At 41.5% G+C, this 22,248-nt stretch overlaps 3 protein-coding genes, 1 long non-coding RNA gene and 1 pseudogene across 6 annotated transcripts; all 5 read right to left on the bottom strand.

Moving 5' to 3' along the window:
* Positions 1–4,931, bottom strand: adnp2a (ADNP homeobox 2a; the record flags this gene model as incomplete). Its single annotated transcript, XM_010864640.4, is given in 5 exon segments — positions 1–1,738; positions 3,272–3,364; positions 3,573–3,686; positions 4,450–4,573; positions 4,812–4,931. Coding segments are annotated over 3 exon segments (960 nt in total). The 5' UTR covers positions 3,681–3,686; positions 4,450–4,573; positions 4,812–4,931.
* Positions 6–911, bottom strand: LOC117593484 (activity-dependent neuroprotector homeobox protein 2-like; the record flags this gene model as incomplete). The annotated part of the gene is made up of 1 exon (XM_034288868.1): positions 6–911. A coding segment is annotated over exon 1 (897 nt), but the record flags the coding sequence as incomplete, so codon positions are not given.
* LOC105006217 lies at positions 4,932–8,746 on the bottom strand (annotated as a pseudogene).
* Positions 8,747–8,836: 90 nt separating this feature from the next.
* On the bottom strand, positions 8,837–12,554 carry zgc:136493 (uncharacterized protein LOC692276 homolog). 3 transcript variants are annotated; one of them, XM_010864643.3, is made up of 7 exons: positions 12,382–12,554; positions 12,105–12,286; positions 11,328–11,706; positions 10,996–11,167; positions 10,188–10,366; positions 9,829–9,925; positions 8,837–9,518 (listed from the first exon to the last, which is right to left on the bottom strand). In XM_010864643.3, the coding sequence occupies exons 2-7, from the start codon at positions 12,180–12,182 to the stop codon at positions 9,365–9,367; spliced, it is 1,059 nt and encodes a 352-aa protein (XP_010862945.2). In that variant the 5' UTR covers positions 12,183–12,286; positions 12,382–12,554; the 3' UTR covers positions 8,837–9,364. The 3 variants fall into 3 exon arrangements, with proteins under 3 accessions (XP_010862945.2, XP_010862946.2, XP_019899937.2); XM_010864644.3 differs by lacking the exon at positions 12,105–12,286 and having other exon boundaries at positions 12,382–12,553; XM_020044378.2 differs by lacking the exon at positions 12,382–12,554 and having other exon boundaries at positions 12,105–12,371.
* Positions 12,555–14,664: 2,110 nt separating this feature from the next.
* Positions 14,665–15,889, bottom strand: LOC105006215. Its single transcript, XR_827386.3, has 3 exons — positions 15,806–15,889; positions 14,964–15,078; positions 14,665–14,758 (listed from the first exon to the last, which is right to left on the bottom strand). It is a non-coding gene; the product is annotated as an uncharacterized LOC105006215 (long non-coding RNA).
* Positions 15,890–22,248: the final 6,359 nt, after the last annotated feature.

The raw sequence follows: 22,248 nt of genomic DNA, 5'->3' as shown, positions 1-22,248 counted from the left end.
AGAATCACGTTCAACTCCTTATCGGCCAACAGGTCTTTAGGCACAGTAGTGCTCATGTCAAAAAAGGGAAACAGAAGATTCCCCTGGGGATTAATGATGAGCCTGTACTTCTCTTTGAGAATATCCCAGTTGGCTTTGTCCGAGAGCTTGTGTTCCTTGCCCATGTGCTCCATTACTTGTTTAATAGAATAGAACACCAGCGGGCAGAGCAAACACTGCAGACCATGAAGCAAATGCTGGAAAATACCTTTCTCCGACAATAAGGTTTTACATTTTGTGCATTTCACAGTGTTATTTTCCATCTTTTTCAAAAAATGCGTCTGGACTACCAACTCTTTGGGTCGGTCACTACCGCTGTCACCTTGCACCTGGTTCATGGCCATACTCGGTTGGTTAGTGCCTGAGACAGGGGATTGATTGGACAATGTGCCATTTCCCATGACAATAATAGTTTGAGGCTTGTTCTGCTGTTGTAGAGTGGTCATGTTCTGCGTCACAAGCACATTTTTATTGACAACCTGGGTGACTCCAGGCGACTGGACAGGCACAGCGACCTGTACAGTTTCCAGTGTATAGGTCGGCATGCCGTTGACCTTATTGCCTGTAGGAACCAGACGGACCGACTGGGATGACATGACGGGTCCCCTGGGACTTGTCTGGGTTAACATAAGGGGCTGGGACCCACCAGCCATCTTGTTTTGGAGATTGATTTGGACACCAGGTGGAAGGAGCACTTGTCGGGGCTGTTGTTGGGGCATTCCAATTGTTATTGGTACCTGTTTGGGGGCGTTTTGCTGACTGGTGGGCAGCATCATTCTGATGGGACCAGCTTTCACAAGGTGTTGAGGTGGGCAAAGGCAGCCCGGTTCTGAAGAGAACGCCACAGCCTGCTGAGTGAGCATCAAGCCCTTTCCTCCGGAGCCTTGGTTGGCAAGGAAGATGTGCCTTGGGTCAGGGCCACAAACAAGTGCAGTGGTGTTTACTTGGAGCAGGCCAGAAGCATAGTACCTGTAGAGGGGGCTTTCATTAAGGGCCTTCCATTGGGTTGTTGGTCACTGTTCTTGGAGACCAGAGAGACTACCTTTTGCACAGCCCTGGGAGCCAAATTGGGAAGCTTCTGCTGCGGGATGTTTCTAATAGCAGTTCTGAGGTTAATGTTGACGTGTTCGACGATAAACGGCTTGATATGCGAGTGCAGTTCCTTGTGTTTGTCTGAACTCAGAATGTGGTAGAGCAGGTGCTCCGACGTCTCTGCCGGCATGTTACACATTCTGCAGAAGAACCTAGACAATTTGACAACACCGGCTTTCTTGACCACACCCACTGCCTGCTCCGCCTCAGTCCGGTGACCAAAGTAACGGTTCAGTAAAGATCGATAATGGTTCACCAAGACATGTTTCCTCATGACATATATCAGTGAGTCATGATATCCACAGCCCCGACATGAGTACTTGTCTCCTATGTCAGCAGTGGAGAGCGAATGGATTGTTTTCGCGGAAGTGGTAGATGTTTGTGTACAAGAGGCACTTGTGGTTTTGGCTGAGTCCCCATGAAACATTTTGACATGTTGATTAGTGACTTCAGGGTGGCTGATGAAAGAACAGTTGGGACAAGACAACAGGGCGCTCAGGTCTAGCTCCTCCTCATGGCAGCGCTGGATGTGTCCTCTGAACGTGAACCATGACCGGGTAGAGAACCAGCACAGAGCACAGCACAGCTTCTCCGTGCGGTATGGCCACTGAGGGATAAAAAGAGATTGAATTCAGCATGTTAGGTAATTTGAGAGAACGCACTGGCTTCCATTCACAATATTTCCATTTTTGTTGCTCAAGGTTATCAGCTCTTTAACAAAGGAAATATAATTACCAAACAAAGTTAAACAGAAATCATTGACTTAATGAGCAACATGATGCCACACCCAATGCCCCTGTGTGAAGAAGAAATCACAATACTAGATACTTTAAGTTACTTCAGACAAATCTAAGTCAAGTCTCAAATCACTGCATGCAAATCGAAGTCAAGCCTCAAGTCACTGCATGCAAGCCCAAGTCTCAAGTCTTTTAAGTGCTATCGGCTATAGTTATAGTCCATTAGCCCAAAGCAAGTTCTTTCAACATAATCATCCATTTAATGATTTTAGCATAAATATTTCCACGCTTGAACAAAAATTGTATTAAATATTTCAGTTACGTTTATCTTTCCTTACAGTCAATACATTTGAGCTCAATTTGGATCCATATATTTGTATTCTACATAAAACAGGAGCACATTTATCAAAGACAATACACTTGTCTTTAGCAAGAAGCGGAGAAAAAGGGCCATATTTGCTATTATTGAAGAATTACAAAGAAAAAAAAAAAAAGTTCTAGAATTGCATTATTTTATTATCATTTGACGGAATCATTGAAATTGACTGCATTTTGTTGAAGTCTAACGCATTTTTGGGCCGCTTTTCAAGTAGTTTATTTATCTTTGTTTGACCAGATATATTGACATAAAACAGTTCCGTACATTCTCTTCTAAAACAAAGACCTAGGGAAAAGTTGCAGAGGAGATAAGAATAAGCCAAATTGAAAAACCAGAAGAGTAGTTTGCAGCATGCTTAATTTTTTTCTTAATGTCCAGAAGTGTTGGGGTTAATTGTCAGCTCTAGAGACAATTAAAACTCCAGCGTAACAAGTTTTTTTTTGCTCCGAAATGTGTGCACCTCGCTTTTTCAACTTAAGAGCACGTGCTTCTTGCAAAATACGGCCAGTGTTGAGACCTTAAATGATCCAATAAATTCAACAAATTCAAGTCCATTATAGAATGATGGAAAATCAACACATCTGAAGTTTTTAAAACACCTAATCAATACCCAGACCTTAACCCGATTGAGATAGAATGGCAAGACCTGAAATAGGGATAGAATGGCAAGACCTGAAATAAGCAATTAATGCTCATCCTCCCACAAAATCAGTCCACCAATGCCTCTGAATTAAAGCAGTCCTGTATTCAAAACAGTGGGGCCAAAACTCCTAGAAGTGGAACAACCAGCTGGAGTGTAATGGGAGGATTACTTCATCCACACCGGGTCTTTGGGTATTTGAAAATAGGTTCCCTTAATCCACTGGGTTATGGTTGACAATCTAATTATATTCAATGTCAAAAATGCGCAAAGAATTTAGAAAATCTGAACCACAGCACCGCATACAATAAAGATCGGAAATATCACAGTTTAGTTATAGTGACAACAGAAGAATAAATGGCTTGTCCGACATGATAAGCATACCCTTTTTCTCCTTTTGCCATAGTAACCATCCGTGAAATCGTCCCAGTCTGTGTTCTCAAAACAGTCATCCCCTGGATCAAAGCATTTAAGATCCTGGAAAACAAAATGGAGCAAGAGAGCAAGAATTACTTGAGTGGGATGTACTTACTACATCCACGTACCTACCTAAAGGTGTATGCACTAAGAGTCACTTTGGATAACTCTATTACTAAAATATGAATGTTGACGCCAAATATAAACATTAGAGTAGCCAGAAGTCCCACTAATAGCTGTGCTTGAATAGTGTTCCAACAGAACTTACATCCAACAACTCTTTGCAGTTGTCAAGTCCAATGTCGCATAGAATTTCTTTGACTCGCTTCCTCGATTGTCTGATTTTGTCCAATTTTTCCACAGGTAGTTGGTACATCTTTTCCTTTAATAACAAACAAAACACCAGTCAATAAGTATAAATTCAGTAATGTTGCTTACAAAAAAATTCCAATAAAGTAATTTCAACAAACTTATTTTTAAACTATTTCTTAGGTAAACAATTACTGGATTTTATGTTCTGTCAGTGCTCCAAATGTCTATTAAGTGATGTTGAAGGGAGAGTGGGTGTGGTGCTTCTAAACCCTAGATTAAGCTATTCTGATTGGCTTGAACCACAAAAAACATGATGCCAAAACCTTTTTGGTTACTAGCAGATATTGAACGCCCCTTTCTGTGACAGGTATTCCTAGCCGGAAAAATAAGCAATGTTAGCCAACATCTTCGGCCAAGCGATATAACTTCTCATTTCATCACATCGTCAGAAGTTACCATACACGTTGTGAATCGCACCATCTTATCTCTTGGCCAAAATGTTGTAACTGGTTGACACATAGCTAGAGAAACCGGAAAATTTCGAAAATTCGAAAATAGTTTAGATCAGAGACGTGTAACCCACGCATCTCTGCGGACGAGCTAAAACCATTGACAGTATTTGTTTTAATTAGCTGGTTAGCTGGACGACCGATGCTAGCATTGGCTTGCACTGCCTAGCTAATTTGCATGCACGCAGACAGGTCACTGAGGTAACTTCACTGCTCACACACATTTGGCGGCAGGGTTTAAAATCTTGGGTGAATAGCTACATCATTATGGAGACAATGTTTATCATGCAGATGACTACTGAAGATACGTTTGGCAAAGTCTACCTTTTACGACCTGGCAGTCGAAGAGAAAGCTCCCGACCAAGTGCGTGCCCGTACGTCTGTTTTCACCAATCCGAGTGGAGGAAGAGCTTTTCCGGCGTCACATAGGCGCGCGCACAAAATACAGCTATGAAACATAGACCATAAAATACTCAGCATGCGCTTATCAAACAGTTTCCTTAACCTGTAATGGTCGCATTTACTCTATTTTTAATCAGCCATTTCTTTTGTTTGATCTGCTGAAGAGCATCACCCAACTACTGATAAGAAACATGGCGCATAGGAAGTGAGGAAGTGACGTATGCTAATTAACATATTGAATGGTCAACATCCTCCAATCAAATGAAAGTGTTCCTAATTCTTACCTTTGGCCATTTTGAGGATAAATCAAACCATTTGTGTTGTAATCACCAGTGGGGATCACACCTGTTGCTTCCAAGTCCATCACAACTGATTTCATAGGCACCTGTTGAAGTTTGGGTGTACCCAGGATAGGGAGACACCTGTAGGGTGTTCAGAAAGCAAACCTTATGCCCTTAATGGGCTGTTGATTGGACCGATTTTTCTTGCTGGTTCAAAAAGAGATTTCTGGCAGCTGTGTTTCTGTTCAGTGTCATTCCCATAGGCAGAACTTTATAAATGACAATGCATTTTAGGCAATGTCAAAGGTGAACTTGTGAATGGAAGGTCAGGCAGGATTACATACTTGAAAAATCTTTGTATGAACCATTTTTGTTTTATCTTTGGCATATAAAAGGGCCCCCAACAAAGGATGTTAGTGGCCTCAACATATGGTAACATTAAGTGAATAATTTAACAAAATTTGGTAAAAAACATAAATCTCAGCCTTATGTCAAACTGTATACAGTACAACTGGAACAAATTGGCTTTAAAAACTGCAAAATGTTCTTTCAGCTTAATGGCAAACTGTGAATAACTGCATTAGAAGAGATAATACAGCACATTGCAATGACACATTACCAATGTAGAATTGTAAGAAATTATCTTCCTAACTACAACATTTTCTCTTTGCCTCATGACAATATGCTCAGAATAGCACTGGACCGTAAAACTGGATTGTTTCTTGGTTGCACCTTGGTAATGTGTTGAAAGCAGGAAGTTAGCTGGCCCCCTCAAAAAAACAAGACAAAACGTTGTTGCGCCAGGGTTGCCAAATGTCAAGCACAAATACACATGTAGTTAGCATTTACATGTTTTAAAACAAGCCTCTGGACATAAGGTCAATTCCCTACAAACTGCTCTACTTTTGACCAGAACCCATAGAATAGGGAGGTGGACTATAGGAAACAGGGTTCTGTAGTAGAATCCTAAATGGCTTTATCTTTTTAGAAAAGTGGTATAGGTTTATTCTTCACAAATGCCGCTATACTTCCATCATACAACAACACTGCTTTAACTTTAATAGCACATTCTCTCTAAACATAATGCATTGATACTCTAGAATCACAAGGTGATGACAATTCCGTCCTCCTCCACCCCTCCCCTTTGCAACAGGAGGCTGCGTCGTAGCTCTGTCCTCAGGTTGAGCAATGCTACTGGGATTAAACACCCTCTCGTCGATCTCCCTGATGGCTGGGTTGCTGCCGTACTGCTGATGGAGTGTCAGGTCTCTGCTCAATCTGAGGTTCAGATCAGCGATGGCTGTCCCATTGAGACTCGGCTGTGAGTTACAGGAGGCTGAGGAGATGACAGAGTAAGGCCGGCGCGGAGGGCGACGGGTAGATGGCCTTGGGGAGGGCCTTGGGGGAAGGCCTGTTGGGTGGCCTTGGGGAGGGCCTGGGGCTGGGATTCTGCTGGGCCCAAACCTTGGAGCCTGGAGGCCATGGAGGCACTCGAATGATGGGTTGAGTTTTTGAGTCTACTCTCGATTACGACATCCTCGTCACTTTGCAGCTCATCATCTGTGAAGCTGTGGGCTCCCACACTGACCGGCATGCAATGGTAACTCGGATTATCCAGTGAGCCGACACTGCCTGTGATCATCCCGGACATCCAGCTGTTGGTACGGACTATGTTATTACGCTGACTGACTGGCTTTACTGTTATGATTAGATTGTGACTGTTTGCCACCATCATGTCTGTCACCTGGTCTAGTGCCTTGCCTGCCACCTCAATCCCATTCACCTCAAGCACTTCGTCGTTGATGGCCAGCAGCCCCGTGCTCTCAGCCAGGCCTCCGGGGACCAGCCGGGAGATGAAGACACCAGGGACCTTCTCCAGACCATGGGGAGTGACCCTCATTGTGGTCCCGTCACGGATGTAGAAGCCCAGGGGCTTCCCTGAGCCCTGGCGGTACAGACGCACCCGGCGCTGAGTCTCTGGGAGGACATCCGCATCAATGACAGACGAAACGGGACGGAAGTCCAGTGGCCTGCTGATGTGGATAATGGGCCTCTTTGGATTGACGTCACCATGTGGGAGGTGGATTGCCGGGACCTTCCTCCTGCGTGTCACTGTGGCACGGTGGTCAAAGCTGTTGCAGTCTACTTCCTCTATGAATACAGGATCTGTTAGCATGACCATGACGCTAATGAAGCTCATAAAATACACAAACTAGGATAATTCCCCATGCAGCCAAACTCATGGTTTATATTTTTTCACACTACAGGGTCATGGAGGGCAAGACTCAAATTCTAACATCAGAAAGGATGGCAGCGGAATATGTTTAAAGAATATAAACAGCAGTTACTGAGGTTACACAAACAGAGAAAACAAACACAGATAGTGAATCATGTAAACAAATTTTACAAAACGGTACTGCATAGGCAGTTACATGAAAATAAACATCAACGACTGGACAACTTAAATACCTTCCCTAACTGCGTCCGGATACACAACACAAACAAAACCTCCCTGATGCAAACTGATAAATCTGTCATGAAGTAGAGAAGTCATGCAGGAAGAACATTTACATTCCAGGGCCAGTATTGGATAACAGTTTGTGCTATGCCCTCTTTGGGGCAGACCTGGTGCTAAATCTATGGCTCTAATTGTGCCTTTCTATGCCCCCAGGTTTAATTTACTTCATAATGACCAGCAACCATAATAACTGGCTTAGCCTCGCATAATTAGAGTTGCCATACATTTATTTGGGTTTAGGGCATCAGTTTAAAATGACTAACTTTGCCCGGCTGTATTCTGGGTTTTATACCTTGTCTCTGAATGAAGATCCTCAGCAAGGTAGAAGCAGTGGACACGGCCTTGCGGAAGTTGTCGTTGTTATTGATGGGTAGTAGCGCTCCCTGGATATCTGCGTAGCCAATCATGATATCAATGCTGGTCAGGTGATGAAGGCACAGGATAAGCTTGTAGAAGTCCTGGAACTCCCCAGGATTGAAGCGATCTAATGAGAACCTTCGGAATTCTGCTCCATACTATCGAGTTGTATTTAGAAAAGGATTGAACAGAGAAAAGTTGCACCATTATTTCATAACTGAAATAATGAACGTAGTCTTATTATTATTTAACTATTATTGTTAGGCTACAGCGTATGTCGAAACTGAGATGATTATGGCCAACACGGATTTAATATAACATAATATAACATTGGTTAATAATCAGGAAATAAACATTAGAAACAGATTTGTTTAGAAATTACAGTGTATCTGCCAACACTGAGAAGAGACAGAGAAAATATTAAACCAAGTTCTGGTAAGACATCGTATATACAACTGTAGACATGAACATTATTCTTCCAAAACCGGGAGCACATTGCATGAGGAGCATCCTCTCCAAATGGAACAATAGCTAGCCCCTAACACAGGATGCACAACCCCCGCTCGGTTACTTACTTTGCTTTTGACTTCCACAATCGCACAATACTGCAAAGAACAATTCGATTTACTTAATGTCCGATTCATTTTCTTGTTCTTCCGATCCACACTGGTTTCTTCGTGGGTTAAGTGTTTTGAGTTCGATCCATTCATTATGTGTAAAGATCAGCTTTACTAAACGAAGCATTCTTCCATCGTGAGTATTATGAAAGAAGAGTAGCTGCTCTTTCTGTCACATCACAAGTGGTGGTATGTGTGTTCCTTGCTGTCCCCATAGCGCGGGACCGGGGCAGCGGGACGGAGTAAAGTTTACCATCATGACATCACCGCCCACCCCCATCCATATTTCTCTCCTCTCCACATGAGGACGCATTTTCTCCTCTCAGTTCTCTCAAGTGCTGTGTTAGAGGTTGAAAATTGGGTGTATTCGAGTCACAGACACATCGTAAATTACTATTTAAATTACGCTATTTCAATAGCTTATTAGGCTACTAAGCTTGTGGGCTGCTGCTGTTTGATTTGATTTTGCTAACTGGGTATGCATACAGAAAAAGCAGTAGGCTATGTATTACATTCATAACAAAACTTTACGTTACAGCTGTCACTATATTTATTGTGCAGTAAGAAATACAGTACATAATGATCCCACCCTTTATGATCCAATGTCATTGTTAGTAAAATCAACCTTAAACGTTCAGTGTATTATGATTCACTTTCCAACATGTAGGATTACCATTAATTTTCTTGTACTCAAAGAAAAACTGTACACAATTAACCCCTGAAAAGTAATTTGTTATATTTCTATTCAACATCTGTTATGTAAATGAACACCAACTAGGATGGTAGGGTACAGTGACTACAGGTGCTCCTAATAATGTGAATGGTTAAGACTCAGATCAGGGACATTGCTGCTTTGTGTCAATACCACATTTCAAAACATTTTACATTCATTGTCTAGATACAACAGCAACCAATAGAAGACATTATGGATTAAGTTCACACCATCATCTCATCATGTTATCACCCTGCATGTTCTGACAAATCACTGATCAAGCTGTTGCTTTTCTAGTGTTGCTTTTCTATTTTTTTATCAGGGCCCACAGGGAAAGATACCTTTAATAGACCTAAACCTTGACCTCATCAGGAGGATGGGTCCCTCCTAAAACTGCCAGGGCGTTGGTCACCATCTTCTCCACAATAAATTGAGTTGTCTCGATGGAATGTGTCCCCATGTGGGGTAGGATGATGACATTTGGAAGAGAAGCAAGGGGGTGGCCCCTGTCAGGGCAAAAATCAGAAACTCAGTCATTAGAGGATTCTGTGCTGTACAAGTATAAAAACAGACAAGTTATCGGGGGGGAGCTCCAGTGACAGCTTACTGCACTGAATCTCAGATGTAAGCTCTGGGACCATGTTCATAACACAACACCCAATAAGAGCGCTGATCTGAGATCAGGTTCCCCAGTCCAAGTCACTTTATTCAAAGCAACTTAAAAGGCAAAACTGATCCTTTATCAGCCCAAGAACTCTGAGACACTTCATACAAACCGCAACTGGAAGCAAAGTTCAGTTTCACCATCAGTCTTACATTGGCAGAGGCTCCGGGTAGGTGACGTCCAGGGCTGCAGCTCGAATCACTCGTCTCTGGAGGGCATCCACCAACGCATCCTGGTCTATGACGTGGCCTGTCAAACAGCGTGTTTATTAGAGCAGCTGTTATATCATAGCTGACCCCCCTTTTGGAAATGGTGCTAATAATGATGTAACGACAAAACAACCGAAAGGTTTTACAGTAGACCTGCTGGTCTACGATTAGTTTAGCCTATCTGATGAATAGGAACAAATGAGCTGGAGAGTATCTAGATCAGCACTCATAATCGCAGACATTTCCTTAATACATTACTTTAATTATGATTAAACTACTACGTGTCAGCGAGGTCCTAGTACCTCTACAGATGTTGATGAGAGTACTGGTAGGTTTCATCATTGCCAGTTCTTTGGCACCGATCAGTTTCTGGGTCGCGGGACTCAGGTTCACTACTAACATCACAAAGTCTGACTTCTGTAGCAGGTCCTCCATCTTGGCACAGTATGTTGCACCCACTGCTTTCTCCTCTTCCTCCTTCCTTAAAAAAAAGCAATGGATGAGGACAAGTTCAAGGAGAGGAATGAAAAGAGAAAGTTAATAAACTACATAATAAACTATGTTAGGGTGCAAAGGTTTTGAGGTTAAAACCTGATTTAGTTTAAATTGGTAAATGAGTTAGCAAATTAATGAACTCGGCTACTTGTAGTAAATGAATGAACAGGGAAACTTGAACAAGGTGTGTGAATAATTTAGCATTCATCGTCGCACGGCAGACCACTGTAAAAATCTGTTTAGAACAGTGGGTAGGTACCCATAGAGATCATATTACATTACTAGACAGGCCATGTCATGATCCCTCAATGTTTGAGAATGGGACAAAATGGCAGCCATTTTGGGTAATGTCAATTTCAGTGTACTTATTCAGGTAATGCAGGGTTTTGCCCAAACAGCAGAAATATTCAGTAAACTACCATCAACACACCAGATCTCCCAGGCTGGTTAAAGCCTGTGAAACTCCAGGATAAGGGTTGCCTACACATGGACTAGAATTTAGTGTGAGTGCCAATCTGTGTCCACAGTTTTTTCAACCCCTCATAGGTCTTAGTTGGCATGGCAAATAGTTGGGAAAAGAGCAGGGACAGACAAATTAGGCTATATGTACTATACTTGCGGCTTCTATTATGGTAGAGGATCTTCATGTCAAATCCCTGGGCTCTTCTGGCCACCTTGTAGCCTATTCTACCCATGCCGATTATGCCCAGGGTAGCGCCGCTGATGTCCACACCCAACAAGCTCTCTGGCAGGACCTTGTTGTTATGGGTTAGGGAATAGTGGTGCCCTTTAGGATAGGAACAACCAGTGTTTCAAATGAATTCTCTCGCTATGCCTTGGTTTCCAGGGCACTGATCAAGACTGGGTAAAAGAGTAAAATCCTCTCCTAATCCTAGTCTAGGACTAGTCATAATATGTTGTAGATTGGGGGAAAACATACGCCATACCTTCAATGATGTTCCTTGCCGAGGCCAGCATCAGGCCCATTCCGATGTCAGCGGTAGCATTGTCTACAACATGAGGGGTGTTGCACACCTTCACTCCAAAGCTGTTGATCATAGGTATGTCCAGGTGATCCACTCCCACCCCGCCATTGACCACCACTTTCAGATTGGGCAGAGACCGCATCAGGACTCGGTCCACCTTCAGGGCACCGCTCCACACAAACACTACTTCGACCCAATCAGCAAGGTTCTTCTGGTCTGACGTAAATGTCTCGTATGGGACTATGGTGAAGTGCTTCTCAAAACATGGTTCAAAGCGTTTGTAGATGCCTCCAGGTGATCCGAAGCTGGTGATTAATACGCAAGGTTTCTCCATGTTGATCTTTATGGGAATCAATCAACCCTGAAATTAGTCTACCGAATAATCCATTGTTATACATAACCTACATCTATGCATTCAGTACTAAACTCACTGAGAACTCATTCACTGTTATATGAAACCAAAATGTAACTGTTTATGGAAAAGTTATGAACGGAGAAGAACCAACGCAATGACATTATTCATTGCATTTTTACAAACCGTCAACACACTACATCATAGAAAAGGGACTCAAATGTAAAAGCAAATAACTTGGAAATGTTCGAAAACGTTCAATTATTAAGTAAACTGTGATTTCAAATCTTTTTGCAGGCGGTTGCCTGAATGAAACTGTCAACGCTTTGACAGACACTATGAAAACAAAAACGATTAATTTCGTCCAGAAAGTATGACTTCCTTACCAGTTGATGTATTGTACGCTTTCTTCCAAATGATAGTATGCGTAGCGAATACTTCAATCCGTGTGTGAAATGGAACATTGTATGTGTTCCAGGCGCGATTAATCAACTATAATTTAATCGATGACCTATAGGGCTTCCCCTGAAAGTCCACTGCCCTTCCCTCTCGAACTGTTCAGGGATATCTGTGCCAGTGTTAAAATAAAATGGTTAGATGCTATATTAAAATGCCAAACTAATTCATGTTTTATATTTAACAGTGAGTTTTAAATATACTTACTGTCTCAAGGCCATTTCCAATGAGTCAGCGAATCACGGCAACAGCGGGCGGAGCTACTCTGGGAGACATGATCTCTCAGCGACAGCAAAGAGTGGAGAAATGTTCAATTTACCCTACTGTCCGCTCGCAAATCGCTCAATCTCTGGCAAGCTGTCGCTGAGCCGAATTAACCTAGCATTCACATATGGCAAGCCGAAAATATCTATAACTTGATAATAGATATCTACAATTACATGATGTAATTACGGCTAGCCGTTTTAACATGTATTCGATATACTTGACTATCCGGAGTTAACATGACAGATATCAACTCTGTAATTTTGACTAGTCGTAATTACATTGTAACTAATCAGAATTGTTATACAAGATATCTGTAACATCATTCTGACTAGTCAAAACTACAGTTAAATATATCTAATTCAGTTTTGACTAGTCAAAAGTGAATTACAGATATCAGCAATGACCTCGCTGAAAACAACTCCACTCGTTACACATCCCAGATGGAAATTGAATATATCTGTAATTTAGTTTTGAATAGTCAAAATAATAGTTGCAGATATCTCAAACATCATTATTACTATTTTGAATTGTTTTGCATGACGTTTCTCATGCGAGGTATCAGATCATATTGGCCCAGCAACACATTTCGGTGTTAGCAGGAATGGCGGTTTCAGTTGTGTGTAGAATAATAAAATGTCATGAATTAACAAGCTTATCATCTGGCACTTTGTGGCGAACAATAGTTTTTTTTTTTTTTTTTAATAATCTTTTGAAAGAAAGTTAATCTTCTGTATTTCTTGCTAAAAGCACCTGTCGTCCACAGCCTTAAAATTTATGTCAAAAACTTCCCAGCTAACAATTTTCCGTTGTCACAATGTTGTTAAGACGTTATCTGGCGACCGAAATTAGGTAGCAGCAACGTTGTCAGTTACGTTGTCACAACCAGAAAAGTGATTTTTTTTTGTTGTTGTCGCTACAACGTAACTAATTGGCGTTGTCAGTTGGTCGTTAGCATGTCGTGGCAACGTGATATCTCTAAGGTTGTCGGTTAGTAATGGCGAATCCCTGCCATCCTATTCAGTTCATCATTCATTGCCCTTTTTATTCTCACATTTGTATACTGTGGGGAGAACAAGTATTTGATACACTGCCGATTTTGCAGGTTTTTCTACTTACAAAGCAATGTAGAGGTCTGTAAATTTGATCATAGGTACTCTTCAACTGTGAAAATCCAGAAAAATCACATTGTATGATTTTTATTAATTTGCATTTTATTGCATGACATAAGTATTTGGTCACCTACCAACCAGTAAGAACTCCAGCTCTCACAGACATGCTAGTTTTTCTTTAAGAAGCCCTCCTGTTCTCCACTCATCACCTGTATTAACTGCACCTGTTTGAACTTGCCTGGGGCTCCATGCAAGATCTCACCTTGTGTGGCATCAATGATCATGAGGAAGGTGAGGGATCAGCCCAGAACTACACCGCAGGACCTGGTCAATGACCTGAATAGAGCTGGGACCACAGTCTGAAAGAAAATCAACAGTAACACAACTATCCCGTCATGGATTAAAATCCTGCAGCGCACGAAAGGTCCCCCTGCACAAGCCAGCGCTTGTCCAGGCCCATCTGAAGTTTGCCAATGACCATCTGATTGATCCAGAGGAGGAATGGGAGAAGGTCAGGTGGTTTGCTGCCTGATAACCTAACAAGTCATATGAACTGGTACTTAGGTAACCAGTACATCTACATATGTTGAGCTAATGTATATTATCAACACAAACTCTAAAATCCAATCCTAATCAGTGATTACTTCACTAAAAATGTAATGGATTGGATGCATTTTGAAGGTTATATTTTCACAGCCCTGCTCTTAGAAAGGTGACAAAGCAAGGGAGTCCACACACTGGCATTTAAAGTAGTAACAAATGTTTATAAAAAAACTAACAGAATACAAGACTACAAAGGAAAATTGACCTGTGAAGTGTGAAAGTCGGTATATGAGTGACTATATGAGTGAGCATATAGTGTTGAGGGATGCACCTAAACAAAACACCATCAACCAAATCACAAAGCAACATGGTCCTTGTGGGGGTAGAGAGAGCCAGGACTGAGCACCAGAAACATTTATCGTCTAGTTGGTCCCAAACCCAAGTGCAACCTGTCACTTTAACGACCTAATCAGCTCCACCTGTCCCCAATCTGCAAATAAAAGCACAAACAGAGTGAGAAAGGGAGAGACAATATGACTGTGCTTTACTTATCTGGTTAATTCGTGGGGAGCGGGATGTCCCAGGAGGTGTTTAAGGTGTTTTCTGGCAGTGAAGGGGAGGGTATGGGATGGCCACTCCCACAGCATAATGTGGATCATCTGGCGCTAGGAAAGGAAGGTAGACTGAAATAAATGAAAGGGGTTGTTCAAGGTGTTGTATAGGCGTCAGTATACTGCCAGACATCGTACATGGCATGTTGGGCCAGTAACCATGATAAGATTGTCTGTTAAATTACTAAAATGTGTATATATAGTGCAATATTCATATGTATGACTGACACATACTGGCTTTACATGTTTCTCAAATCACCTTGTCTGCCATTCATAGGGTGATCTCCAGCACTAAGTGTGTTTGAGGTCCTCTCCCATGTTTCCAGGGTTCTATTTTGCTGGCTTGTATAGACCTGCAGCTCTCCCCTGCCAGCCTGTCATTACACACACACACACACACACACACACACACACACACACACACACACACACACACACACAAGTTTGTACAGCTACCTTCATGGGGACCAGAAAATAGAAATTGCATGCTCCCTTGCCCTAATCTTAACCCTTACCTAACCCTAATCTAACCCTAAACCTAACCCTAACCATAACCTTAATAAAGTAACATTTATGCTTAAACATTACCTAGATGTAATGACTAACCTTAACCCTAAACTTAACCAACAATGCCTGGACCTTAAAGAAACCCCAAATCTAACTATAAAATAAAATTGTACGTTTGACCCTAAACCTAAACCCTGAGCCAGAAATTGACTTTTGCTTCACGGGGACCGACAAAAGGTCCCAATGAGTGAAATTCTCTCTGGTTTTACTATACTAATTGGGACATTTGGTCCCCATGAGTTTATTAAGACCTAAAACACACACACACACACGTAAGCTTTCACATAAGCAGAGCGACAGCTATCCAGGCTACTTCTCTATGCTACCAACTATCTGGCTATAGCAGCTATTTAGCAAAATATTTATATAGTGAAATATGTTTCTATTGTGCTGTCATTATGTAGCCAGTTAGAACACATGTTTTAATACCAAAAATAGCATGTTAGTTTCAAGCAAAACACATTTAAGTCAATTGGTTTTCCAACATTCTGAAGCTTACTTTACCCTTCATGCTAGTTGCCAAGGTACACAAACCTTTCTTCTTACTGTACACCAGCACTGCCCAACCCTGTTCCTGGAGATCCCCTGTCCTGTAGGTTCTCTTCAACCCCATTTGTGACTAACCTAATTAAGCTTTTCATCCAGCTAGTTACTAGAATCAGGTGTGCTAAATTAGAGTTGGAGAAGATCTCCAGGAACAGGGCTGGGTAGCCCTGCTGAACAGTACACAATAGTCCAACTTTGCGCACATAAAATGAATATCAAGAACAAATCATTGAATATAAACGTGTAGGTTGTCAGGGAAATTTCTTTAACAATGTATTCTTACTGATTAAAATGTTTATTGTGCAATTGATTTCTCCTTTCTTACCTACCATTTTCATAGAACTGTTTGAACTTTAGAAATTGCCATCACAACGTCTATATTACATTCAAACTGTTATAAAATAAAATTACATTGACATTGGCTACATAACAATTACTATCCATCCAGTAACGTTATAAATTGGCTTGGTTCAAATGGTAAAATAATTTACATGGCTAATCAATTAACTAATTAACGTAGTTACGTAGCAACAAACATTAAGTAATTATTTGGCATTCACCTAACTGAATAACTAGCAAGCCTGCTAGGAATCTGTCCTGTCTAGTTAGCAATTCAACCCTAGGGTGAGGTAAGCCAGGTAAACTGCTGCACCCCATGAAACGCACCCTGTTCAACGTCCCATTTCCCCGCCTATGTTTACTATGCTTGTTTTCCGTTTTCCGAGAAAAAGAACGGGGAACGACACTTGCGGAAATCTGTCAGTGATTCTCTTACCGAAAACGGATAATGAGCAGGTTAAATAAAATTAATATGATTTTTTTGCCTGTTTAGTGTAGAATAATGATTGGCCACTCCTTACATGGACCACAGACCTACACGGACCGTGCGCTCTAGTTTCGGCTCAGCATCAGCTCGCCAGAGAATGAGCGCTTTGCAAGTTGAGTGAGCGGACAGTGTGCACGTAGCATTATTGTGCCGGTGGAGTAGGAGCAGTTCTCCTTCTCCTTTGTAAATCCTTTACAAATCTCAGTAATGCACCCTCTAAATTGTCCTTGTGTCCTGCTCCGTTTAAACTTAGGAAGATATGAGCCCTTGGACCACACCTCAGGACGACCAGGCCCGATAGACTCATAGCTGTCCACAGGGCCGGGCATAAGCATAAGCAACATATACGGATTCTTAGGGCCTCTGGGGTTGACACCTTAATCAATCTCTGGGGGGCCCCAGTCCGCTAGTGAGTCCCGGCCCTGGCTGTCCCTGTCCAAAGTCCTCCTTGTTGTGTTGCAGATCAAGTAGCTGACGATACCTGATGATTTCGACTGCCACTCCACTTACCATTCCCGCCCCGATCGTCCCTGTCCTTGTCCATCTGGTCTTGCTGTTTACTTGGATGATGTTTTACAGACTCTGGACACAGCCCACATGCATTTATTAATTATCATAATTTGTAATCTTGAAATGTTCACCTGGCACAGCCAAAAGAGGGCTAGCCACCCCTCAGAGCCTGGTTCCTCTCTAGGTTTATTGCTACTTTTCTGCCCTTTATATGCAGTGTTTCCTATAGCCACTGTGCATCAACCCAGTTTTTGCTTGCTCTTTGATATTTCAGGCTGGGTATTTCGTAAAAAGCACTTAATAAAATGCACAAGATATTTTTTGTTTCAGTAAAACTGATACAATTAAAACTGATTTTAATTGCCTTCCTTCTCCTATTTTAAACTTGTATGTACATTTCTTTTGGGATGGTGACCACACTATAGAACAGTTAACCAAGAGGAAGGCTAATGATTTCAAGTATAGCAAAACTAGCATAAACAATCTTCAACCCTGATAAAAGCTCTGTATTTTAGCAAGCATGCTAAGACAGAAGGATCATTAGGTTAGATATTCCCCACGTCAATTGTTCACATATTTTGCAGTACATTAACATGGTGGGTTCCACTGCCTTCTTGAACACTGACAAAAGTTGGCTTCACAGTCTAGTCCAGAATAAGTTTTAAGTTTAACAAACGCATCAATCCGTTTCGGCGGAAGTCCATTCATTCCAATCGAGTGCAGTCCGCACTGCTGTGACGGAGCGTTGCATGTTTTAGATTCTTCCAATTTGTATGTTACTTTGCCATGGGATATCAGAAAGTAGATAAACCACAGAATAGAATACTGAAATTTAGATTTCAACTAGTTTAATGTTTATGGGATAGCAACAAGCATTCTTTGACAGCGCAATGCACTTGAAAGATAAACACAAAATCAAAATTGATTGTCAATTTTATTGAAAAGCAAATATTCAATAATTGAAAGGGACATATTTGTACCATTTATGATATATTTAGCTAGATTACTGAATATCTAAAATGAGACAGAAGTTCAGGAAGCTAACAAACATTGCATCTTTCGCTGCAACGAATTTCCAACATATCTGGCATTAAGATCACAGTGAATATCTGAAATCTCCATGCTGTCTGATTATTTCTTTTGGGATGAGGCCCATGGATTGCGATGATTACGGAAAATGTATGATTTGGCAAGGTAGCAATTCAACCTGTTTTTGCGCAACCAAAAGCTTCTTGCAGATAGGCCTTTTTAAAATTAAAAGCAGACTAAAGATGGGAATTCATACGTTTAAACAAAAATTATATTCTTTAAAGTTTTCAGTTGTTTATATTTAAGGTTAAACATTAAGGTTTATGCTTTTCATTTATCTGTTTGCATTTCATAATTTAAAGTGGGTTGATTCATGTGCATGTAAGCATTTAATTTATTTTCTTTTTGATACAGATAGCCCTCCGAACCGGACATCGTTCCATTGTCAATTGGAGGGAGATACTTTGGCATAGCGAGAATGAAAACACAAACAAATGGAACGCTAGATTGCCATAAACAAAGATGACAAAATGGCCGAGTACCCCACCACTGTGACTGACACAAATTTAAAAACATGACATTGTACAGAGGAAATGAGCATGGCTGCATAGGCAGACCTGGCTCCGGTAAGATTTCGAACCACTTGTCACCCCTAGACACAATGGTGGTGACTGGAGCACAAAAACAATGTATAAGTAACCTATTTATTTTCCCTTGTAATTTATACTTTAACTATTTGCATATTGTTACAAGACTGTACATAGCTAATAATGTAACTTTTGAAAAGTTTTTGTTTCTGTAATGTTTTGACAATTCAGCATATTTCTTATTTACCACTTGCTTTGTCAATGTAAACAAATGTTTAGGATCACCCTAGGCCAAAAATCTCTTTAAAAAACTATTGAATTTACAGAGATGTCTTACGACTCTTGTTTTGTTACAGGGCAAGTGTGTGTGTGTCCATAACCCCCCCCCCCCCCCCCCCCAGAGAGTGGGGAGGGAATCAAAAAACTCTGGGACACACTTTGGGACTTGAATGATACAATTCTATGTTTCAAGATAAAAGGTGAAAATGTTTATTGGATCAAAGGTGGTATTTTATTGTATCAAATCTAGATCTCTGGTATAAGCAAAAGCATATTCTATATTAAGCTACAACTATCCATTCTGTTGTGTGAAATTGCCTTGTAAGATTCTGCTTTTCTTTTATAGGCTGTGTCAATACAGACTTACTGCAAGGGGCCATTTGAGGGTGTAATTAGTCTCCACACTCTCTAATTTTCACTTAGCTTTGGAACATTTGTGCAAATGGAGGGCATAGGGGGATCATTTGGGATATAGCCAGTATGAATGCGTGTGACAACTCAAGTTTTTATTTCTTCTGACCTGTAAGGACCAGTTTCCCAGACAAAGATTAAGCCTAGTCTAGGACTAAAAAAATCCAGCTCAATGGAGACATCCGGACAAAATGTACAATGCAGTATGTGGTTTCATTTGTCCAGCAGGGGGTATACATGCCCCACTGAGCTAAGGTTGACTAATTCATCGCTAATGACAAGCTAAACATCATGTTCAGTTCCTCTGTCTCATTTTCAGACTGTCCTTGAGCTTCCACAAATTAATGACTGGGGCTGTGTCCTATGCAAAATGGCACCCTATTCCCTTATGTAGTGCACTCCTGTTAACCTGGGCCAATGTGGGATGATCTTTACAGAAACAAACAACACTAGCTAATTTATGTTAAGCTGTTTAGGCCCTTGCTACTCAAAGCCTGCCAGGTAGGCCTACTATACCATCTACTGGCATTTCCTTGTTGGCTAACTGAAATCACACAGTGTGATTTGCTGTGTGTCTCTAATGGTACATGGGCTACAAATTAAAACCCAAGGACATAATATGATTGATTACATGTGGTGTTTTGAGTTGAGTTGAGGCTTATATCCCACAGAAACAGACATGCAATTTATGAACTTGTTACAGTATGATCCCCAGTGGAACATTCTCCATAAAGCATGTTGTCCTCTTTGCAGAGATATCATTTTGAGTGCTCTAGCGCTCTGATATGCAATACTATAGTCCGGCTTAGACAACACGTCTGTGGGTTTACATGCACTTTACAGTCCTCCATGGCTGGATTTGCCTGACAGACAGGGCCTCTTAAACCCAAGTGGAATGGCCCATTCAGGTCCCTTCGGGCCCACAGTAAAACCAGCCATCCAAAAGCACCATGCCCGGGAGAACATTGGGGAGATGGAACACCTGAATTAATTAGGGGGCCCATTCCAGGAAGAAGGAACAAGGGGCACAGGGGGGAGAGGAGCCTAGGAGAATGTCTGCATCCCAAATGACACCTTATTCCCTTTTTAGTGCCCAAAAGGCACAGTGACCCTAACGTCCACAACTGGAATGCAGTGCACTGGGATTCTGAAATACAATAATGGATTAAGCAGTGCAGGGAGTCCTGTGGCATTTTTGGTTGTGATCTGACACAAGGTGCTTGTGAAGCATGGACATGTTCCAAATGTCACCCTTTCTGCTTAAGTAGTGCCATTTTGGACAGCATTTGTGCTTCCCGTTCACTGCAAGGGACTACGGTCAGTTGGGTTGAGGGATGTGGTTGACTGCCGGGCCTAATGAATTCGTCCTCAGATCCGATCAGTGGTTCTTTCAAAGCTGCCTACCAGGCCATTCGTCAAGTCATTTGAAAACTCTGGTTCACGTGATTATAATCCACGCGTGCCGCAGTGCACACTAGACATCCGCGTGTCTTGACCTTCTTCAACAACTGCTTTATGATACAAGCATGTGCATGTATGTCCCAAACCCACATACACACAATTTAAAGTGAAATTATTAGAATGTCAGTTTATATAGAACCACAACCTTTCTTCTTTCCTCCTGACCTGAGTAATGGTAGGCCCAGACTGTTTCTCATTTAGAAGTATAAACTACAGTCCTTATTTAGAAAGGCTTTGAGGGCCTGCCAAACTTTCTTTAGCATTGTGCTCGTGCAGCTGCATTTCCATCTCGGCTTAGTCCCACCCCACCCCCCCCCCCCCCCCGACCCCACCCCCACCCCAAAATGTGTGTGTATATATATAGCGAGAGAGAGAGAGATACATATATGGATATATAGAAATATTTATTTAAATATATGTAATGACATGTAATTAAAATGTGTAGGCTATATGAAATAAACAACACAGGAGGAAGCTACAGTTCAGAAAGTTGCAACATATTTGCAACCCTTAATCAATAAGTGAAAAAGACAAGTTTAAAAATGTGTGCCAGTTTATTCAAAAGGAAAAATTGCAACGTCTCATGTACATAAGTATTCAGACCCTTGGCCATGGCACATGTTGAGTTCAGGTGCATCCTGTTTTCTTTGATCATCATAGAGATGTCTGTACCACTTGACTGGAGTCCACCTGTAGCAACTTCAATTGATTGGACATGATTTAGAAAGGCATACACATGCATATAAAAGGTCCCCCACTTCCACAAACAATAAGTGTAGGACCTTTCAATCAATCAAATGTATATCATAAAGCTCGTTTTACGTCTGCAGTTGACACCATGCTTTTACAGATGCCCAGCCTGAAACCCCAAAGAGTAAGCAATAAGAAAAATTGGTGTACCCTGGTTAGGAAAAATGCCCTTGCAGGGTCGTAACCTTAGAAAAAACTTAGAGAGGAGCTAGACTCTGAGGGGTGGTCAGTCCTCTTTTCTGGCTGTATTGAAGATTATGTAAGTGCTTAAAACATCTGTGCCACAATAAGTGTTTTTGCATGTTCACATGACAAGCAGATGGGCTGTGTCAAGAGTCTTCAGGCAGAATCCAGATCAACTGCACAACCAGGTAAAGAAAAAGATTTTCAAAGAATCTCCTACAAGGCTGAATGCCAATGACAGCAAACTAAGAGTCTGCACCACTAAGGGCCCCCAGGAAACACACTTGGGGAATATGTCATGTTGGTGGATTCTCTTCAATCAGTACATAACTACAATGTAGTTCATTTCCCGTGTTGATTATTTTATATAAACTCTTTTGGGCGATTTTGAACAA

This window comes from Esox lucius, chromosome 20 (genome assembly GCF_011004845.1).
Source record: "Esox lucius isolate fEsoLuc1 chromosome 20, fEsoLuc1.pri, whole genome shotgun sequence".
NCBI lineage: Eukaryota > Metazoa > Chordata > Actinopteri > Esociformes > Esocidae > Esox > Esox lucius.
This window is presented reverse-complemented; position numbering and strand designations above follow the sequence as displayed.

What these genes read in the sequence shown, in the direction of transcription:
- zgc:136493 (XM_010864643.3), bottom strand. Translation starts at nt 12,182, where the DNA reads ATGTTCCATTTCACACACGGATTGAAGTATTCGCTACGCATACTATCA. An exon ending in AGCGTACAATACATCAACTG is followed by an intron (nt 11,707 to 12,104) that starts GTAAGGAAGTCA and finishes ATTCCCATAAAG; the next exon opens with ATCAACATGGAGAAACCTTG. An exon ending in TACCCGGAGCCTCTGCCAAT is followed by an intron (nt 9,519 to 9,828) that starts GTAAGACTGATG and finishes TTGCCCTGACAG; the next exon opens with GGGCCACCCCCTTGCTTCTC.